The 18,537-nt window shown below is 45.5% G+C and overlaps 1 protein-coding gene across 1 annotated transcript; it reads right to left on the minus strand.

Moving 5' to 3' along the window:
• Positions 1–1,503: 1,503 nt before the first annotated feature.
• LOC121564847 (receptor-type tyrosine-protein phosphatase delta-like) lies at positions 1,504–15,787 on the minus strand (the record flags this gene model as incomplete). Its single annotated transcript, XM_045220630.1, has 8 exons — positions 1,504–1,621; positions 4,837–4,863; positions 5,351–5,544; positions 6,466–6,771; positions 8,446–8,590; positions 10,394–10,539; positions 15,170–15,317; positions 15,662–15,787. Coding segments are annotated over 8 exons (1,210 nt in total), but the record flags the coding sequence as incomplete, so codon positions are not given.
• Positions 15,788–18,537: the final 2,750 nt, after the last annotated feature.

Below are 18,537 nucleotides of genomic sequence, written 5' to 3' on the forward strand. Positions count from 1 at the left end.
CCTCAACACGGGGGCCCCTCAGGGGTGCGTGCTCAGTCCCCCTCCTGTACTCTCTGTTCACCCATGACTGCATGGCCAGGCACGACTCCAACACCATTATTAAGTTTGCCGACGACACAACAGTGGTAGGCCTGATCACCGACAACGATGAGACAGCCTATAGGGAGGAGGTCAGAGATCTGGCCGTGTGGTGCCAGGACAACAACCTCTCCCTCAACGTGACCAAGACAAAGGAGATGATTGTGGACTACAGGAAAAAAAAGAGGACTGAGCACGCCCCCATTCTCATCGACGGGGCTGTAGTGGAACAGGTTGAGAGCTTCAAGTTCCTTGGTGTCCACATCACCAACGAACTATCATGGTCCAAACACACCAAGACAGTCGTGAAGAGGGCACGACAAAGCCTATTCCCCCTCAGGAGACTAAAAAGATTTGGCATGGGTCCTCAGATCCTCAAAAAATTCTACAGCTGCACCATCGAGAGCATCCTGACTGGTTGCATCACCGCCTGGTATGGCAACTGCTTGGCCTCTGACCGCAAGGCACTACAGAGGGTAGTGCGTACGGCCCAGTACATCACTGGGGCAAAGCTCCCTGCCATCCAGGACCTCTATACCAGGCGGTGTCAGAGGAAGGCCCTCAAAATTGTCAAAGACTCCAGCCACCCTAGTCATAGACTGTTCTCTCTGCTACCGCACGGTAAGCGGTACCGGAGTGCCAAGTCTAGGTCCAAAAGACTTCTCAACAGCTTCTACCCCCAAGCCATAAGACTCCTGAACAGCTAATCATGGCTACCCGGACTATTTGCACTGCCCCCACCCCATCCTTTTACGCTGCTGCTACTCTGTTAAGCTATTTATGCATAGTCACTTTAACTCTACCCACATGTACATATTACCTCAACTACCTCAACTAGCCGGTGCCCCCGCACATTGACTCTGCAACGGTACCCCCCTGTATATATAGCCTCCCTACTGTCACTTTATTTTACTGTATATATAGCCTCCCTACTGTCACTTTATTTTACTTCTGCTCTTTTTTTCTCAACACTTTTTTTGTTGTTGTTTTATTCTTACTTTTTTTGTTTAAAATAAATGCACTGTTGGTTAAGGGCTGTAAGTAAGCATTTCACTGTAATGTCTGCACCTGTTGTATTCGGCGCATGTGACCAATAAAATTTGATTTGATTTGATTTGATTTGATGACTCGTCACCGGTCAACGGTCAAGACCGCAACTTTTTGGTTCCCGAGGCACAGATAAGATGTTTTTGAGACAAGAATAAGTTATAGCTATAAAATGCAAATGGTAGGCTATATGTAGCCTATGAAAATATGTATGATAGTTTTTATATTCAGTTTCACACTTGCGACCCCCACTTTGAGGAATCACTATTCTAAAGAAGGCTGTGAAGGCTTTGGTAAATCTGTCTCAGTGTCTAGTAGCTGGCTGGGTCCCTGCGTCTGGACTGGCTGCTGTATCATGTTGGGATGAGAAATACGTACGTGCGAGGGTAGTGCAGAGAGTTTGGGGTTTGCTCCGTGCCCCGTCTCCCTTGGCGGTGTACGCCCCCACAGACACAGAGTAGGCAGTATCAGCCTGGAGTTCCCCTAGAACCACCTCCTACAGAACACATAGAACATAGAACTCATCAGTATTACAGAACCACCTCCTACAGAACACATAGAACATAGAACTCATCAGTATTACAGAACCACCTGCTACAGAACACATAGAACTCATGAGCATTACAGAACCACCTCCTACAGAACACATAGAACACAGAACTCATCAATATTACAGAACCACCTCCTACAGAACACATAGAACTCATCAGTTTTACAGAACGACCTCCTACAGAACATAGTACTCATCAGTATTACAGAACCACCTCCTACAGAACACATAGAACATAGAACTCATCAGTATTACAGAACAACCTCCTACAGAACACATAGAACATAGAACTCATCAGTATTACAGAACCACCTCCTACAGAACATAGTACTCATCAGTATTACAGAACCACCTCCTACAGAACACATAGAACATAGAACTCATCAGTATTACAGAACAACCTCCTACAGAACACATAGAACAAAGAACTCATCAGTATTACAGAACCACCTCCTACAGAACACATAGAACATAGAACTCATCAGTATTACAGAACCACCTCCTACAGAACACATAGAACATAGAACTCATCAGTATTACAGAACCACCTCCTACAGAACACATAGAAATCCTCAGTATTACAGAACCACCTCCTACAGAACACACAGAACATATAACTCATCAGTATTACGGAACCACCTCCTACAGAACACATAATACATAGAACTCATCAGTATTACAGAACCACCTCCTACAGAACACATAATACATAGAACTCATCAGTATTACAGAACCACCTCCTACAGAACACATAATACATAGAACTCATCAGTATTACAGAACCACCTCCTACAGAACATAGTACTCATCAGTATTACAGAACCACCTCCTACAGAACACATAGAACATAGAACTCATCAGTATTACAGAACCACCTCCTACAGAACACATAATACATAGAACTCATCAGTATTACAGAACCACCTCCTACAGAACACATAATACATAGAACTCATCAGTATTACAGAACCACCTCCTACAGAACATAGTACTCATCAGTATTACAGAACCACCTCCTACAGAACACATAGAACATAGAACTCATCAGTATTACAGAACAACCTCCTACAGAACACATAGAACAAAGAACTCATCAGTATTACAGAACCACCTCCTACAGAACACATAGAACATAGAACTCATCAGTATTACAGAACCACCTCCTACAGAACACATAGAACATAGAACTCATCAGTATTACAGAACCACCTCCTACAGAACACATAGAAATCCTCAGTATTACAGAACCACCTCCTACAGAACACACAGAACATATAACTCATCAGTATTACGGAACCACCTCCTACAGAACACATAATACATAGAACTCATCAGTATTACAGAACCACCTCCTACAGAACATAGTACTCATCAGTATTACAGAACCACCTCCTACAGAACACATAGAACATAGAACTCATCAGTATTACAGAACAACCTCCTACAGAACACATAGAACATAGAACTCATCAGTATTACAGAACCACCTCCTACAGAACATATAGAACTCATCAGTATTACAGAACCACCTCCTACAGAACACATAGAACATTCCATAGTTCCATTCTACTCCATTCCATAGTTCCATTCTACTCCATTCCATAGTTCCATTCTACTCTATTCCATAGTTCCATTCTACTCCATTCCATAGTTCCATTCTACTCCATTCCATAGTTCCATTCTACTCTATTCCATAGTTCCATTCTACTCCATTCCATAGTTCCATTCTACTCCATTCCATAGTTCCATTCTACTCCATTCCATAGTTCCATTCTACTCCATTCCATAGTTCCATTCTACTCTATTCCATAGTTCCATTCTACTCCATTCCATAGTTCCATTCTACTCCATTCCATAGTTCCATTCTACTCTATTCCATAGTTCCATTCTACTCCATTCCATAGTTCCATTATACTCTATTCCATAGTTCCATTCTACTCCATTCCAGAGTTCCATTCTACTCCATTCCATAGTTCCATTCTACTCCATTCCATAGTTCCATTCTACTCCATTCCAGAGTTCCATTCTACTCCATTCCATAGTTCCATTCTACTCCATTCCATAGTTCCATTCTACTCCATTCCATAGTTCCATTCTACTCTATTCCATAGTTCCATTCTACTCCATTCCATAGTTCCATTCTACTCCATTCCATAGTTCCATTCTACTCCATTCCATAGTTCCATTCTACTCCATTCCATAGTTCCATTCTACTCCATTCCATAGTTCCATTCTACTCCATTCCATAGTTCCATTCTACTCCATTCCATAGTTCCATTCTACTCCATTCCATAGTTCCATTCTACTCCATTCCATAGTTCCATTCTACTCTATTACATAGTTCCATTCTACTCCATTCCATAGTTCCATTCTACTCTATTCCATAGTTCCATTCTACTCTATTCCATAGTTCCATTCTACTCCATTCCATAGTTCCATTCTACTCCATTCCATAGTTCCATTCTACTCCATTCCAGAGTTCCATTCTACTCCATTCCAGAGTTCCATTATACTCTATTCCATAGTTCCATTATACTCTATTCCATAGTGCCATTCTACTCCATTCCATAGTTCCATTCTACTCCATTCCAGAGTTCCATTCTACTCCATTCCAGAGTTCCATTATACTCTATTCCATAGTTCCATTATACTCTATTCCATAGTTCCATTCTACTCCATTCCATAGTTCCATTCTACTCCATTCCAGAGTTCCATTCTACTCCATTCCAGAGTTCCATTCTACTCCATTCCAGAGTTCCATTATACTCTATTCCATAGTTCCATTCTACTCCATTCCAGAGTTCCATTCTACTCCATTCCAGAGTTCCATTATACTCTATTCCATAGTTCCATTCTACTCCATTCCAGAGTTCCATTCTACTCCATTCCAGAGTTCCATTCTACTCCATTCCAGAGTTCCATTCTACTCCATTCCAGAGTTCCATTATACTCTATTCCATAGTTCCATTCCATAGTTCCATTCTAGGTCGTATCTCATTCTATAGTTCCACTCTAGGTTGTGTCCCATTCCATAGATCCACTCTAGGCTGTGTCCCATTCTATAGTTGTTTTCTACTAGCCCATGGGACACAAACACAGGTCTAGACAACAGCATAAATGAGACATTTTTTAGATACCAGATCAATCACAGATATACTTACATATTCTGTTGATTCATTGTATTCCCACTAAACGACAGAACGAAGCAGAGAGCAAAGAGGAGAGAGAGGAAAAAAACAGGATTTGTTACATTACCCTCACATTTTATAATCTCATAATCTGATGAAGGCTTGTAAAATATAGAAATATATTATTCTCTCTCCAGTAGGGTTTTCAGTTACATCTCAATGTTACATTCTATTTCAATATTCCATTCTATTCCAACATTCCAATCTATTCCAACATTCCAATCTATTTCAACATTCCATTCTATATCAACGTTCCATTCTATATCAACATTCCATTCTATATCAATGTTCCATTCTATTTCAACATTCCAATCTATTCCAACATTCCAATCTATTTCAACATTCCATTCTATATCAACGTTCCATTCTATATCAACATTCCATTATATTTCAACATTCCATTCTATTTCAACGTTCCATTCTATAACAACGTTCCATTCTATATCAATATTCCAGTCAATCTGTCTGAGTTGTGTTCCATTGTTACCTGTGAGTCGTCTATGAGTATATCCTTGATGAGGTTGGGTCCAGTGGGCTCTCCATAGTTCATCTTGACGTAGTGGACCTGGTAACCTCTGACCTGACCATGTTGCCGCTCCACCGCCGGTGCCCGCCACACCACCCTGACCGCCGACGAGTTCAGCGCCTCCGTCTCCACGTCGCGCGGAGGACCACTGGGAACTGGAAATGCATTGTAGGATAGGTCGAGGTCAAGGGTCGGTGTTCAAAGGTTGTGGTGGCTCTTAGATGGTTTAGATACTCCGGGGGAAGTGAGTGTTTGGAGGTAGGATAGGTTGTTGGGTTGAAAAGGTTTTTGGGGTTCTGTTCAAAATGCCGAAAAATATATAGGAGATGAGATTTCAAAAAGCACCAAAAAGCAGCTAAAGTTGGCTTGAAAAACTGGCCTGACATTTAAAGAGAGAGAGTGAATGATAGAGAGGAGAGACCAGAGGAATCCTAAGAGGCTGTGGTTCCCAAAACATCATTTAACCTCTGTTATACATAGAAAGGTACAATACCAATATTTACCAAGAAAAAGGTTCAGTTCTGCAGAGGTAAAGTTAGCTTCAGCAGGAGAAGTCAGGGTTGAAAGGAAAGACTGAGGGCTAGGTGGATTCCCCCCTCCCCCTTTTACAGAGATGGTTTAAGCCAGAGGGTTCAGCAGCAGTTCACAGGGGCATGGTTAATGGAGCGTACTATTATTCCCCTCATGTAGGGGTATTTAGTGACACAGCCGCAGGGGTGTGTAGTATTGTTCAGAAGGGCATTGTCAGTGGGATACACCGCGTCAACCCCCTCAGGCACAGGGAGAGAAAGAGAGGAGGAAAAGGAAGGACTTTAGATGGAAAAACAGTGTAGCGGTATAGCCAGGGGAGGTTTCTTTCTTAGCATGAAGGTCAAGGAGAAAACACAGCTAGGGTTGCATCCCCCATAGGGCTCTGGTCAAAAGTAGTGCACTATATAGGGAATAGGATGCCATTTGGGACGCACCCTAGCGGCTAGAGGTTCTCAGGCGGTGGCGTTGTTAGTGGGGCAAACCATTTTTCATCAAGGAGAGGGGTGTTTAGTACCAACAGGCAGGGGGAAAGGTTTGGGACATACCATCTTCCTCGGTGCGTACTAGTAGTTGTAGACTCTCTGGTCCTTCTCCGGCTTCCGTTAGCGCTCGGACCGTGATTCCATACTCCGTCCATTTCTCCAGGTTTTCCAGAAGGTACTGAGAGCTTTCCGGTGGAATGTCGCTGACTCGCTGGGAAGTCCTGTTGTCCCCTTCCGTGACAGAATACTGGATGGAATATCCCGTTATGATTCCGTTCTGGAATTCCGCCAGGGGCGGAGCCCAACTTACCAGGATGCTGGTGGAGCTGGGGCTGGAGCATGTGACCTCCTGGGGAGGGGCCGAGGGTTCTGATTGGCCAGGTTTGAGGAAGTACGGGTTGTTTGGTGGATGTGATTGGTCGTGTGTGTTGATTGGTTGGTTGGTTGGTGAGGTAGTGAGGTGTTTAGTGGAAGATGGTGACAGAGCCAACAGACGAGACAGAAAACAAAAAAGGGACAAAAATAAACATAAAATGAAAATAAAGCTCTAGGACCGATGTTTTCTAGAAAGAAAAATGACCAGACGACCAGCACAGGTGGAATATGGCGGTAGCGAACGTCAAATCTAGGGTTGCAACATTCAGGTAACTTTCCCAAAATGTCCAGGTTTTCCAGAAATCCTGGTTGGGGGAAAGTTTGGGAAGGTTACCGGAATTTAACACCCCCCCTATTCAAATCTGTTTTTATAGAAAATGTTGTTAACTTAAAAAACTAACGAGAAAGAATGATGAGTTACAAAGAAGATGCAACAGAACAGAAACACTGAACTGAGTCTCTTGCACATGTAACATGGAACCTACCTTGACTTGAACTTACTGAGTAAGTCTGACTCCAACGTCTTCTAACAGTCTCAGTGCTTCTCCCCAGACTGATCAACTTCACATCTCTAACTACTGAACTACTTTAACCTTGTAATCCCCTTACCTTGACTGCAGCCTAGCCCTAGCTGACTGACAGACTTCAGACTCATGGAAGTTCGAAAGAGTTTGGAAGATATACAACTAAATAATACATTGTGAAAATCTTCCCAAAGCACCTGTTTATCTTATTCTCCATGACATATGAGGTCTGTTTAATCCAGATTATAACTCTGGTCCTCAGAGTATCTGATAGATGACATAATGAGTTCTGTTTAATCCAGATTATAACTCTGGTCCTCAGAGTATCTGATAGATGACATATGAGGTCTGTTTAATCCAGATTATAACTCTGGTCCTCAGAGTATCTGATAGATGACATATGAGGTCTGTTTAATCCAGATTATAACTCTGGTCCTCAGAGTATCTGATAGATCACATATGAGGTCTGTTTAATCCAGATTATAACTCTGGTCCTCAGAGTATCTGATAGATGACATATGAGGTATGTTTAATCCAGATTATAACTCTGGTCCTCAGAGTATCTGATAGATGACATATGAGGTATGTTTAATCCAGATTATAACTCTGGTCCTCAGAGTATCTGATAGATGACATATGAGGTATGTTTAATCCAGATTATAACTCTGGTCCTCAGAGTATCTGATAGATGACATATGAGGTCTGTTTAATCCAGATTATAACTCTGGTCCTCAGAGTATCTGATCGATGACGTATGAGGCCTGTTTAATCCAGATTATAACTCTTGTCTTCAGAGTATCTGATAGATGACATATGAGGTCTGTTTAATCCAGATTATAACTATTGTCTTCAGAGTATCTGATAGATGACATATGAGGTCTGTTTAATCCAGATTATAACTCTTATCTTCAGAGTATCTGATAGATCACATAATGAGTTCTGTTTAATCCAGATTATACCTCTGGTCCTCAGAGTGTCTGATAGATCACATAATGAGTTCTGTTTAATCCAGATTATACCTCTGGTCCTCAGAGTGTCTGATAGATGACATAATGAGTTCTGTTTAATCCAGATTATACCTCTGGTCCTCAGAGTGTCTGATAGAGCAGTAACAGCAGTAGTAGTACTGTAGGTAGGGACGTACGTGTCTGTGGTGTATCTATGGTAACCTCGTTGGTATACGCTCCGATGCCGTGTTTGCTACGTGCTGCCAGTTGGAAGGTGTAGGAGGAGAACGGCTTCAAATTCTTCATAAGGTAGGAGGAGGTGGGGTCAAAATTCAGCTTCTTCTAGAGAGAGAGAGAGAGAGAGATGGAGGAGAGAGAGAGAGAGAGAGAGAGAGAGAGAGAGAGAGAGAGAGAGAGAGAGAGAGAGAGAGAGAGAGAGAGAGAGAGAGAGAGAGAGAGAGAGAGACAGAGAGAGAGAGAGAGAGAGAGAGAGAGAGAGAGAGAGAGAGAGAGAGAGAGAGAGAGAGAGAGAGAGAGTTAAGGTTAGGGTTAAGGTGGAAGGTGTAGCAGGTAGGAGGGCTCTAAAAAAGAGAGAAAATGACAGAATAAAAATAACATTCCAGTATTCCGAAATCATTCTGATGGAGCATTGTAAAATCTATATTTCGCATTCAGAAATCCACATTTCACCATATTTCACCAAATAAAAAAAACATAATTTATGGCATACTACTATATATCAAAACAGAAAGGCCCCAATAGATTGTAAAGATGAAAGTATATTGAGACTTTGTGAAAAGCAACTGAGCTCTGTGGGTTTGAGGAACGGGGTTTAACTAATCTATAAATACATCTCTTACCTCTTTGTTGTCATCAGACCTCCTGTAGACCAGTTCATATCCTTACCTCTTCGTTGTCATTAGCCCCCCTGTAGACCAGTTCATATCCTTACCTCTTCGTTGTCATTAGCCCTCCTGTAGACCAGTTCATATCCTTACCTCTTCGTTGTCATTATCCCTCCTGTAGACCAGTTCATATCCTTACCTCTTCGTTGTCATCAGACCTCCTGTAGACCAGTTCATATCCTTACCTCATCGTTGTCATTAGCCCTCCTGTAGACCAGTTCATATCCTTACCTCTTCGTTGTCATCAGACCTCCTGTAGACCAGTCCATATCCTTACCTCTTCGGTCATCAGCCCTCCTGTAGACCAGTTCATATCATTACCTCTTCGTTGTCATCAGACCTCCTGTAGACCAGTCCATATCCTTACCTCTTCGTTGTCATCAGACCTCCTGTAGACCAGTTCATATCATTACCTCTTCGTTGTCATCAGACCTCCTGTAGACCAGTTCATATCCTTACCTCGTCATTGTCATCAGCCCTCCTGTAGACCAGTTCATATCCTTACCTCTTTGTTGTCATCAGACCTCCTGTAGACCAGTTCATATCCTTACCTCTTCGTTGTCATTAGCCCCCCTGTAGACCAGTTCATATCCTTACCTCTTCGTTGTCATCAGACCTCCTGTAGACCAGTTCATATCCTTACCTCTTCGTTGTCATCAGACCTCCTGTAGACCAGTTCATATCCTTACCTCGTCATTGTCATTAGCCCTCCTGTAGACCAGTTCATATCCTTACCTCTTCGTTGTCATCAGACCTCCTGTAGACCAGTCCATATCCTTACCTCTTCGTTGTCATCAGACCTCCTGTAGACCAGTTCATATCATTACCTCTTCGTTGTCATCAGACCTCCTGTAGACCAGTTCATATCCTTACCTCGCGTTGTCATCAGACCTCCTGTAGACCAGTTCATATCCTTACCTCTTCGTTGTCATCAGACCTCCTGTAGACCAGTTCATATCCTTACCTCTTCGTTGTCATCAGACCTCCTGTAGACCAGTTCATATCCTTACCTCGTCGTTGTCATCAGACCTCCTGTACACCAGTTCATATCCTTACCTCTTCGTTGTCATTGGACCTCCTGTAGACCAGTTCATATCCTTACCTCGTCGTTGTCATCAAACCTCCTGTAGACCAGTTCATATCCTTAACTCTTCGTTGTCATCAGACCTCCTGTAGACCAGTTCATATCCTTACCTCGTCGTTGTCATCAGACCTCCTGTAGACCAGTTCATATCCTTACCTCTTCGTTGTCATCAGACCTCCTGTAGACCAGTTCATATCCAGTGATCAGGTTTTCAGGCCCACTCTGTGGAGGAGCTACCCAGGACAGCAATATACTGGTCTCTGACTTGGCCTCTCCTTTAAAGTCTGACGGCTGAGACGGAACTGGGAGAGAGAGAGAGGAGAGACTACATTACCCACAATACACTACTGGAGAGAGAGGGACTACATTACCCACAATAAACTACTGGAGAGGGAGGGACTACATTACCCACAATACACTACTGGAGAGAGAGGGACTACATTACCCACAATACAGTACTGTATCAAATACAATAAAATACAACTTTATTTAAAGTGCATTTAACAAAACAAACTTTACAGTAAAACAATCAAATGAAATAAGTAAATGCACACAGGAGGCAATGAACGATTCCCCACACCCACACATTTTATATATATATATATATATATATATATATATATATAAAACAAATGAAAATTAAAAATATACTCTAAAAATAAAAAAGTAAAACATTTGAAAAATATCAAATAAAAAATGTGTAAAGTGGTTGTCCCACTGGCTATAAGGTGAATGCACCAATGTGTAAGTGGCTCTGGATAAGAGCGTCTGCTAAATGACCTAAATGTAAAAGAACAGAAACCCTGTAGAGTGAAGGACTGTCAGAAACCAACTACAGTAGCAGACCCACCAGCTGCCAGCCAAACTGCAGACTACTAACCCTTACGTAGCTGGCTACTCTACTGACTGCATCAGATGGCTCAGACTACTAACCCTTACGTAGCTGGCTACTCTACTGACTGCATCAGATGGCTCAGACTACTAACCCTTACGTAGCTGGCTACTCTACTGACTGCATCAGATGGCTCAGACTACTAACCCTTACGTAGCTGGCTACTCTACTGACTGCATCAGATGGCTCAGACTACTAACCCTTACGTAGCTGGCTACTCTACTGACTGCATCAGATGGCTCAGACTACTAACCCTTACGTAGCTGGCTACTCTACTGACTGCATCAGATGGCTCAGACTACTAACCCTTACGTAGCTGGCTACTCTACTGACTGCATCAGATGGCTCAGACTACTAACCGTTACGTAGCTGGCTACTTCACTGACTGCATCAGATGGCTCAGACTACTAACCCTTACGTAGCTGGCTACTCTACTGACTGCATCAGATGGCTCAGACTACTAACCCTTACGTAGCTGGCTACTCTACTGACTGCATCAGATGGCTCAGACTACTAACCCTTACGTAGCTGGCTACTCTACTGACTGCATCAGATGGCTCAGACTACTAACCCTTACGTAGCTGGCTACTCTACTGACTGCATCAGATAGCTCAGACTACTAACCCTTACGTAGCTGGCTACTTCACTGACTGCATCAGATGGCTCAGACTACTAACCCTTACGTAGCTGGCTACTCTACTGACTGCATCAGGTGGCTCAGACTACTAACCCTTACGTAGCTGGCTACTCTACTGACTGCATCAGATGGCTCAGACTACTAACCGTTACGTAGCTGGCTACTTCACTGACTGCATCAGATGGCTCAGACTACTAACCCTTACGTAGCTGGCTACTCTACTGACTGCATCAGATGGCTCAGACTACTAACCCTTACGTAGCTGGCTACTCTACTGACTGCATCAGATGGCTCAGACTACTAACCCTTACGGAGCTGGCTACTTCACTGACTGCATCAGATGGCTCAGACTACTAACCCTTACGTAGCTGGCTACTACACTGACTGCATCAGATGGCTCAGACTACTAACCCTTACGTAGCTGGCTACTCTACTGACTGCATCAGATGGCTCAGACTACTAACCCTTATGTAGCTGGCTACTCTACTGACTGCATCAGATGGCTCAGACTACTAACCCTTATGTAGCTGGCTACTACACTGACTGCATCAGATGTCTCAGACTACTAACCCTTATGTAGCTGGCTACTACACTGCATCAGATGGCTCAGACTACTAACCCTTATGTAGCTGGCTACTACACTGCATCAGATGGCTCAGACTACTAACCCTTACGTAGCTGGCTACTACACTGACTGCATCAGATGGCTCAGACTACTAACCCTTACGTAGCTGGCTACTCTACTGACTGCATCAGTTGGCTCAGACTACTAACCCTTACGTAGCTGGCTACTACACTGACTGCATCAGATGGCTCAGACTACTAACCCTTACGTAGCTGGCTACTCTACTGACTGCATCAGATGGCTCAGACTACTAACCCTTACGTAGCTGGCTACTCTACTGACTGCATCAGATGGCTCAGACTACTAACCCTTACGTAGCTGGCTACTCTACTGACTGCATCAGATGGCTCAGACTACTAACCCTTACGTAGCTGGCTACTCTACTGACTGCATCAGATGGCTCAGACTACTAACCCTTACGTAGCTGGCTACTACACTGACTGCATCAGATGGCTCAGACTACTAACCCTTACGTAGCTGGCTACTCTACTGACTGCATCAGATGGCTCAGACTACTAACCCTTACGTAGCTGGCTACTCTACTGACTGCATCAGATGGCTCAGACTACTAACCCTTACGTAGCTGGCTACTCTACTGACTGCATCAGATGGCTCAGACTACTAACCCTTACGTAGCTGGCTACTACACTGACTGCATCAGATGGCTCAGACTACTAACCCTTACGTAGCTGGCTACTACACTGACTGCATCAGATGGCTCAGACTACTAACCCTTATGTAGCTGGCTACTCTACTGACTGCATCAGATGGCTCAGACTACTAACCCTTACGTAGCTGGCTACTCTACTGACTGCATCAGATGGCTCAGACTACTAACCCTTACGGAGCTGGCTACTTCACTGACTGCATCAGATGGCTCAGACTACTAACCCTTACGTAGCTGGCTACTACACTGACTGCATCAGATGGCTCAGACTACTAACCCTTACGTAGCTGGCTACTCTACTGACTGCATCAGATGGCTCAGACTACTAACCCTTATGTAGCTGGCTACTCTACTGACTGCATCAGATGGCTCAGACTACTAACCCTTACGTAGCTGGCTACTACACTGACTGCATCAGATGGCTCAGACTACTAACCCTTACGTAGCTGGCTACTCTACTGACTGCATCAGATGGCTCAGACTACTAACCCTTATGTAGCTGGCTACTCTACTGATTGCATCAGATGGCTCAGACTACTAACCCTTACGTAGCTGGCTACTACACTGCATCAGATGGCTCAGACTACTAACCCTTACGTAGCTGGCTACTACACTGACTGCATCAGATGGCTCAGACTACTAACCCTTACGTAGCTGGCTACTCTACTGACTGCATCAGATGGCTCAGACTACTAACCCTTACGTAGCTGGCTACTCTACTGACTGCATCAGATGGCTCAGACTACTAACCCTTACGTAGCTGGCTACTCTACTGACTGCATCAGATGGCTCAGACTACTAACCCTTACGTAGCTGGCTACTCTACTGACTGCATCAGATGGCTCAGACTACTAACCCTTACGTAGCTGGCTACTTCACTGACTGCATCAGATGGCTCAGACTACTAACCCTTACGTAGCTGGCTACTCTACTGACTGCATCAGATGGCTCAGACTACTAACCCTTACGTAGCTGGCTACTCTACTGACTGCATCAGATGGCTCAGACTACTAACCCTTACGTAGCTGGCTACTCTACTGACTGCATCAGATGGCTCAGACTACTAACCCTTATGTAGCTGGCTACTACACTGACTGCATCAGATGGCTCAGACTACTAACCCTTACGTAGCTGGCTACTACACTGACTGCATCAGATGGCTCAGACTACTAACCCTTATGTAGCTGGCTACTCTACTGACTGCATCAGATGGCTCAGACTACTAACCCTTATGTAGCTGGCTACTACATTGACTGCATCAGATGGCTCAGACTACTAACCCATACGTAGCTGGCTACTACACTGACTGCATCAGATGGCTCAGACTACTAACCCTTATGTAGCTGGCTACTCTACTGACTGCATCAGATGGCTCAGACTACTAACCCTTACGTAGCTGGCTACTCTACTGACTGCATCAGATGGCTCAGACTACTAACCCTTATGTAGCTGGCTACTCCACTGACTGCATCAGATGGCTCAGACTACTAACCCTTATGTAGCTGGCTACTCTACTGACTGCATCAGATGTCTCAGACTACTAACCCTTACGTAGCTGGCTACTCTACTGACTGCATCAGATGGCTCAGACTACTAACCCTTATGTAGCTGGCTACTCTACTGACTGCATCAGATGGCTCAGACTACTAACCCTTACGTAGCTGGCTACTCTACTGACTGCATCAGATGGCTCAGACTACTAACCCTTACGTAGCTGGCTACTCTACTGACTGCATCAGATGGCTCAGACTACTAACCCTTACGTAGCTGGTTACTTCATTGACTGCATTAGATGTCACCAAATTATATTTTGTAGACAAAACATTTCCAGGCTGACAAGACTATAAACTAGTGAAACACTCCCACCACACACGGACACACACACACACACACACACACGCACGCACGCACGCACGCACACACACACCCGGCCCACCCCTACCTCCAGTCTTGGCTATGATCTGCGGGTCCTAGGAGAGAGGTCTGTCTCCCTCCCTCACTCCCTCCCCCCCCTCTCCCAACACACCCATCCCTCCCTACCTTCAGACACATCCGTCTCTCTCCCCCGCCACCCCCACAACCCCCAACCTCTCCCCACCCTACCCCCGTACCTCCAGTCTTGGCTATGATCTGCAGGTCCTGGGAGAGAGGTCCGTCTCCTACAGAGGTAAAGGCCAGGACTCTGATGTAATAGGTCTTATTGGGGGTCAGACTCTGGATGGTGATGAAATTAGCACCACGGACCATCAGCTTCTCCCACTGAAGGGGGAGGGGGAGGGGGAAGGGAGAGGGGGGAGAGAAAGAAGACGAGGGTGGAGAGAGAGAGAGGAGGAGGGTGGAGAGAGAAAGAGGAGGAGGTTGGAGAGAGAGAGAGGAGGAGGGTGGAGAGAGAGAGAGAGAGAGAGAGAGAGAGGGGAGGGGGAGGGAAAGAGAGAGAGAGAGAGAGAGGAGGAGGATGGAGAGTAGAGGAAGGGGTTAATAACGTAGATATGGACACACACCCATCCACACACACAGACCCTACACACACACACCCACACACACAGACCCCACACACTCCCTACCCACACACACAGACAGACCCCACACCCCCCCCCAGCTACCTGGTTGACTTGCAGTGTGTTATCGTCTGTATAGTAGACTCTGTACCCCACCACCTGCCCGTTAGCCTCCTCAGGTCCGTCCCAGTGGATTATAGCTGTGGTGGTACTCAGCATACGACCTCTGACCTAGACGAATGACGAACAAGCAAAACAGGATTCCACAGTGACCTCTAGATTCTGCAGGCTGTATTATGTTTGGCTCGTCTCTCTGTGTGTGTTCTGAGAATCGTTAGAGTGCACATGACCTCTCACCTGGAAACACACCAAGTCAAATCAAACTATATTTTAAAAAGATTCACCTGGAAACACACAGCATATGACCTCAGACTTGAACTCAAACCAAATCAAAACTTGTAACATCTCAATACACTTTCCTGGGCAGATATATTCAAAACAGCCTTCGCAGTTCTGGAAAGTTCCCCAAAAATAACCCTAACATTTAAAAGACAGGGACAGCACTATTATCCAAAGAGTTGAAGAGCTTGGAAAACTGCACTGCAGGTCCGAATCCTGATGTTGTGCTATGCTGATAGTAAAGTAAAACGTGAAGAGAGCATAACGATTATGAAAGGGAAAAATGTGTCCTAACCTGTCATGGGGGTTAGGGAGAGGGAGAGGAATGTTATACTAACCTGTCATGGGGGTTAGGGAGAGGACTGTTATACTAACCTGTCATGGGGGTTAGGGTTAGGGAGAGGAATGTTATACTAACCTGTCATGGGGGTTAGGGACAGTATCCCTTCTTTCTTTTCTTTCCAAAACTATTGAGCGTGCCGTCTTTAGCCAACTCTCTTGCTATCTCTCTCAGAATGACCTTCTTGATCCAAACCAATCAGGTTTCAGGACTGGTCATTCAACTGAGACTGCTCTTCTCTGTGTCACGGAGACTCTCCGCACTGCTAAAGCTAACTCTCTCTCCTCTGCTCTTGTCCTTCTAGACCTGTCTGCTGCCTTTGATACTGTGAACCATCAGATCCTCCTCTCCACCCTCTCCGAGCTGGGCATCTCCGGCGCGGCTCACTCCTGGATTGCGTCCTACCTGACCGGTCGCTCCTACCAAGTGGCGTGGCGAGAAGCTGTCTCCGCACCACGTGCTCTCACCACTGGTGTCCCCCAGGGCTCAGTTCTAGGCCCTCTCCTTTTCTCCCTATACACCAAGTCACTTGGCTCTGTCATATCCTCACATGGCCTTTCCTATCATTGCTACGCTGACGATACACAACTAATCTTCTCCTTTCCCCCTTCTGATAACCAGGTGGCGAATCGCATCTCTGCATGTCTGGCAGACATATCAGTATGGATGACGGATCACCACCTCAAGCTGAACCCTGGCAAGACGGAGCTGCTCTTCCTCCCGGGGAAGGACTGCCCGTTCCGTGATCTCGCCATCACGGTTGACAACTCCGCTGTGTCCTCCTCCCAGAGTGCGAAGAGCCTAGGCGTGACCCTGGACAACACCCTGTCGTTCTCCGCCAACATCAAGGCGGTGACCCGCTCCTGCAGGTTCATGCTCTACAACATTCGGAGAGTACGACCCTGCCTTACACAGGAAGCGGCACAGGTCCTAATCCAGGCACTTGTCATCTCCCGTCTGGACTACTGCAACTCGCTGTTGGCTGGCCTCCCTGCCTGTGCCATTAAACCCCTACAACTCATCCAGAATGCCGCAGCCCGTCTGGTGTTCAACCTTCCCAAGTTCTCTCACGTCACCCCCCTCCTCCGCACACTCCACTGGCTTCCAGTTGAAGCTCGCATCCGCTACAAGACCATGGTGCTTGCCTATGGAGCAGTGAGGGGAACGGCACCTCTGTACCTTCAGGCTCTGATCAGTCCCTACACCCAAACGAGGGCATTGCGTTCATCCACCTCCGGCATGCTGGCTCCCCTTCCTCTGCGGAAGCATAGCTCCCGCTCAGCCCAGTCAAAACTGTTCGCTGCTCTGGCACCCCAATGGTGGAACAAGCTCCCTCACGACGCCAGGACAGCGGAGTCACTCACCACCTTCCGGAGACATTTGAAACCCCACCTCTTTAAGGAATAACTGGGATAGGATAAAGTAATCCTTCTAACCCCCCAAATTGTAAAGTGGTTATCCCACTGGCTATAGGGGTGAACGCACCAATTTGTGAGTCGCTCTGGCTAAGAGCGTCTGCTAAATGACGTTAATGTGCCCTTGAGCAAGGCACTTAACCCTAATTGCTCCTGTAAGTCGCTCTGGATAAGAGCGTCTGCTAAATGACTAAAATGTAAATGTAAATGTTATACTAACCTGTCATGGGGGTTAGGGAGAGGACTGTTATACTAACCTGTCATGGGGGTTAGGGAAGGGACTGTTCTACTAACCTGTCATGGGGGTTAGGGAGGGGACTGTTATACTAACCTGTCATGGGGGTTAGGGAGAGGACTGTTATACTAACCTGTCATGGGGGTTAGGGAGAGGACTGTTATACTAACCTGTCATGGGGGTTAGGGAGAGGACTGTTATACTAACCTGTCATGGGGGTTAGGGAGGGACTGTTATACTAACCTGTCATGGGGGGTTATGGTTAGGGGAGAGGACTGTTATACTAACCTGTCATGGGGGTTAGGGGAGGGGGACTGTTTTACTAACCTGTCATGGGGGGGTTAGGGAGGGGACTGTTCTACTAACCTGTCATGGGGGTTAGGGTTAGGGGAGGGGACTGTTCTACTAACCTGTCATGGGGGTTAGGGAGGGGACTGTTTTACTAACCTGTCATGGGGGTTAGGGTTAGGGAGGGGACTGTTCTACTAACCTGTCATGGGGGCTAGGGTTAGGGAAGGGACTGTTCTACTAACCTGTCATGGGGGTTAGGGTTAGGGAGGGGACTGTTCTACTAACCTGTCATGGGGGGTTA

This window comes from Coregonus clupeaformis, unplaced genomic scaffold (genome assembly GCF_020615455.1).
Source record: "Coregonus clupeaformis isolate EN_2021a unplaced genomic scaffold, ASM2061545v1 scaf4617, whole genome shotgun sequence".
Taxonomy (NCBI): domain Eukaryota; kingdom Metazoa; phylum Chordata; class Actinopteri; order Salmoniformes; family Salmonidae; genus Coregonus; species Coregonus clupeaformis.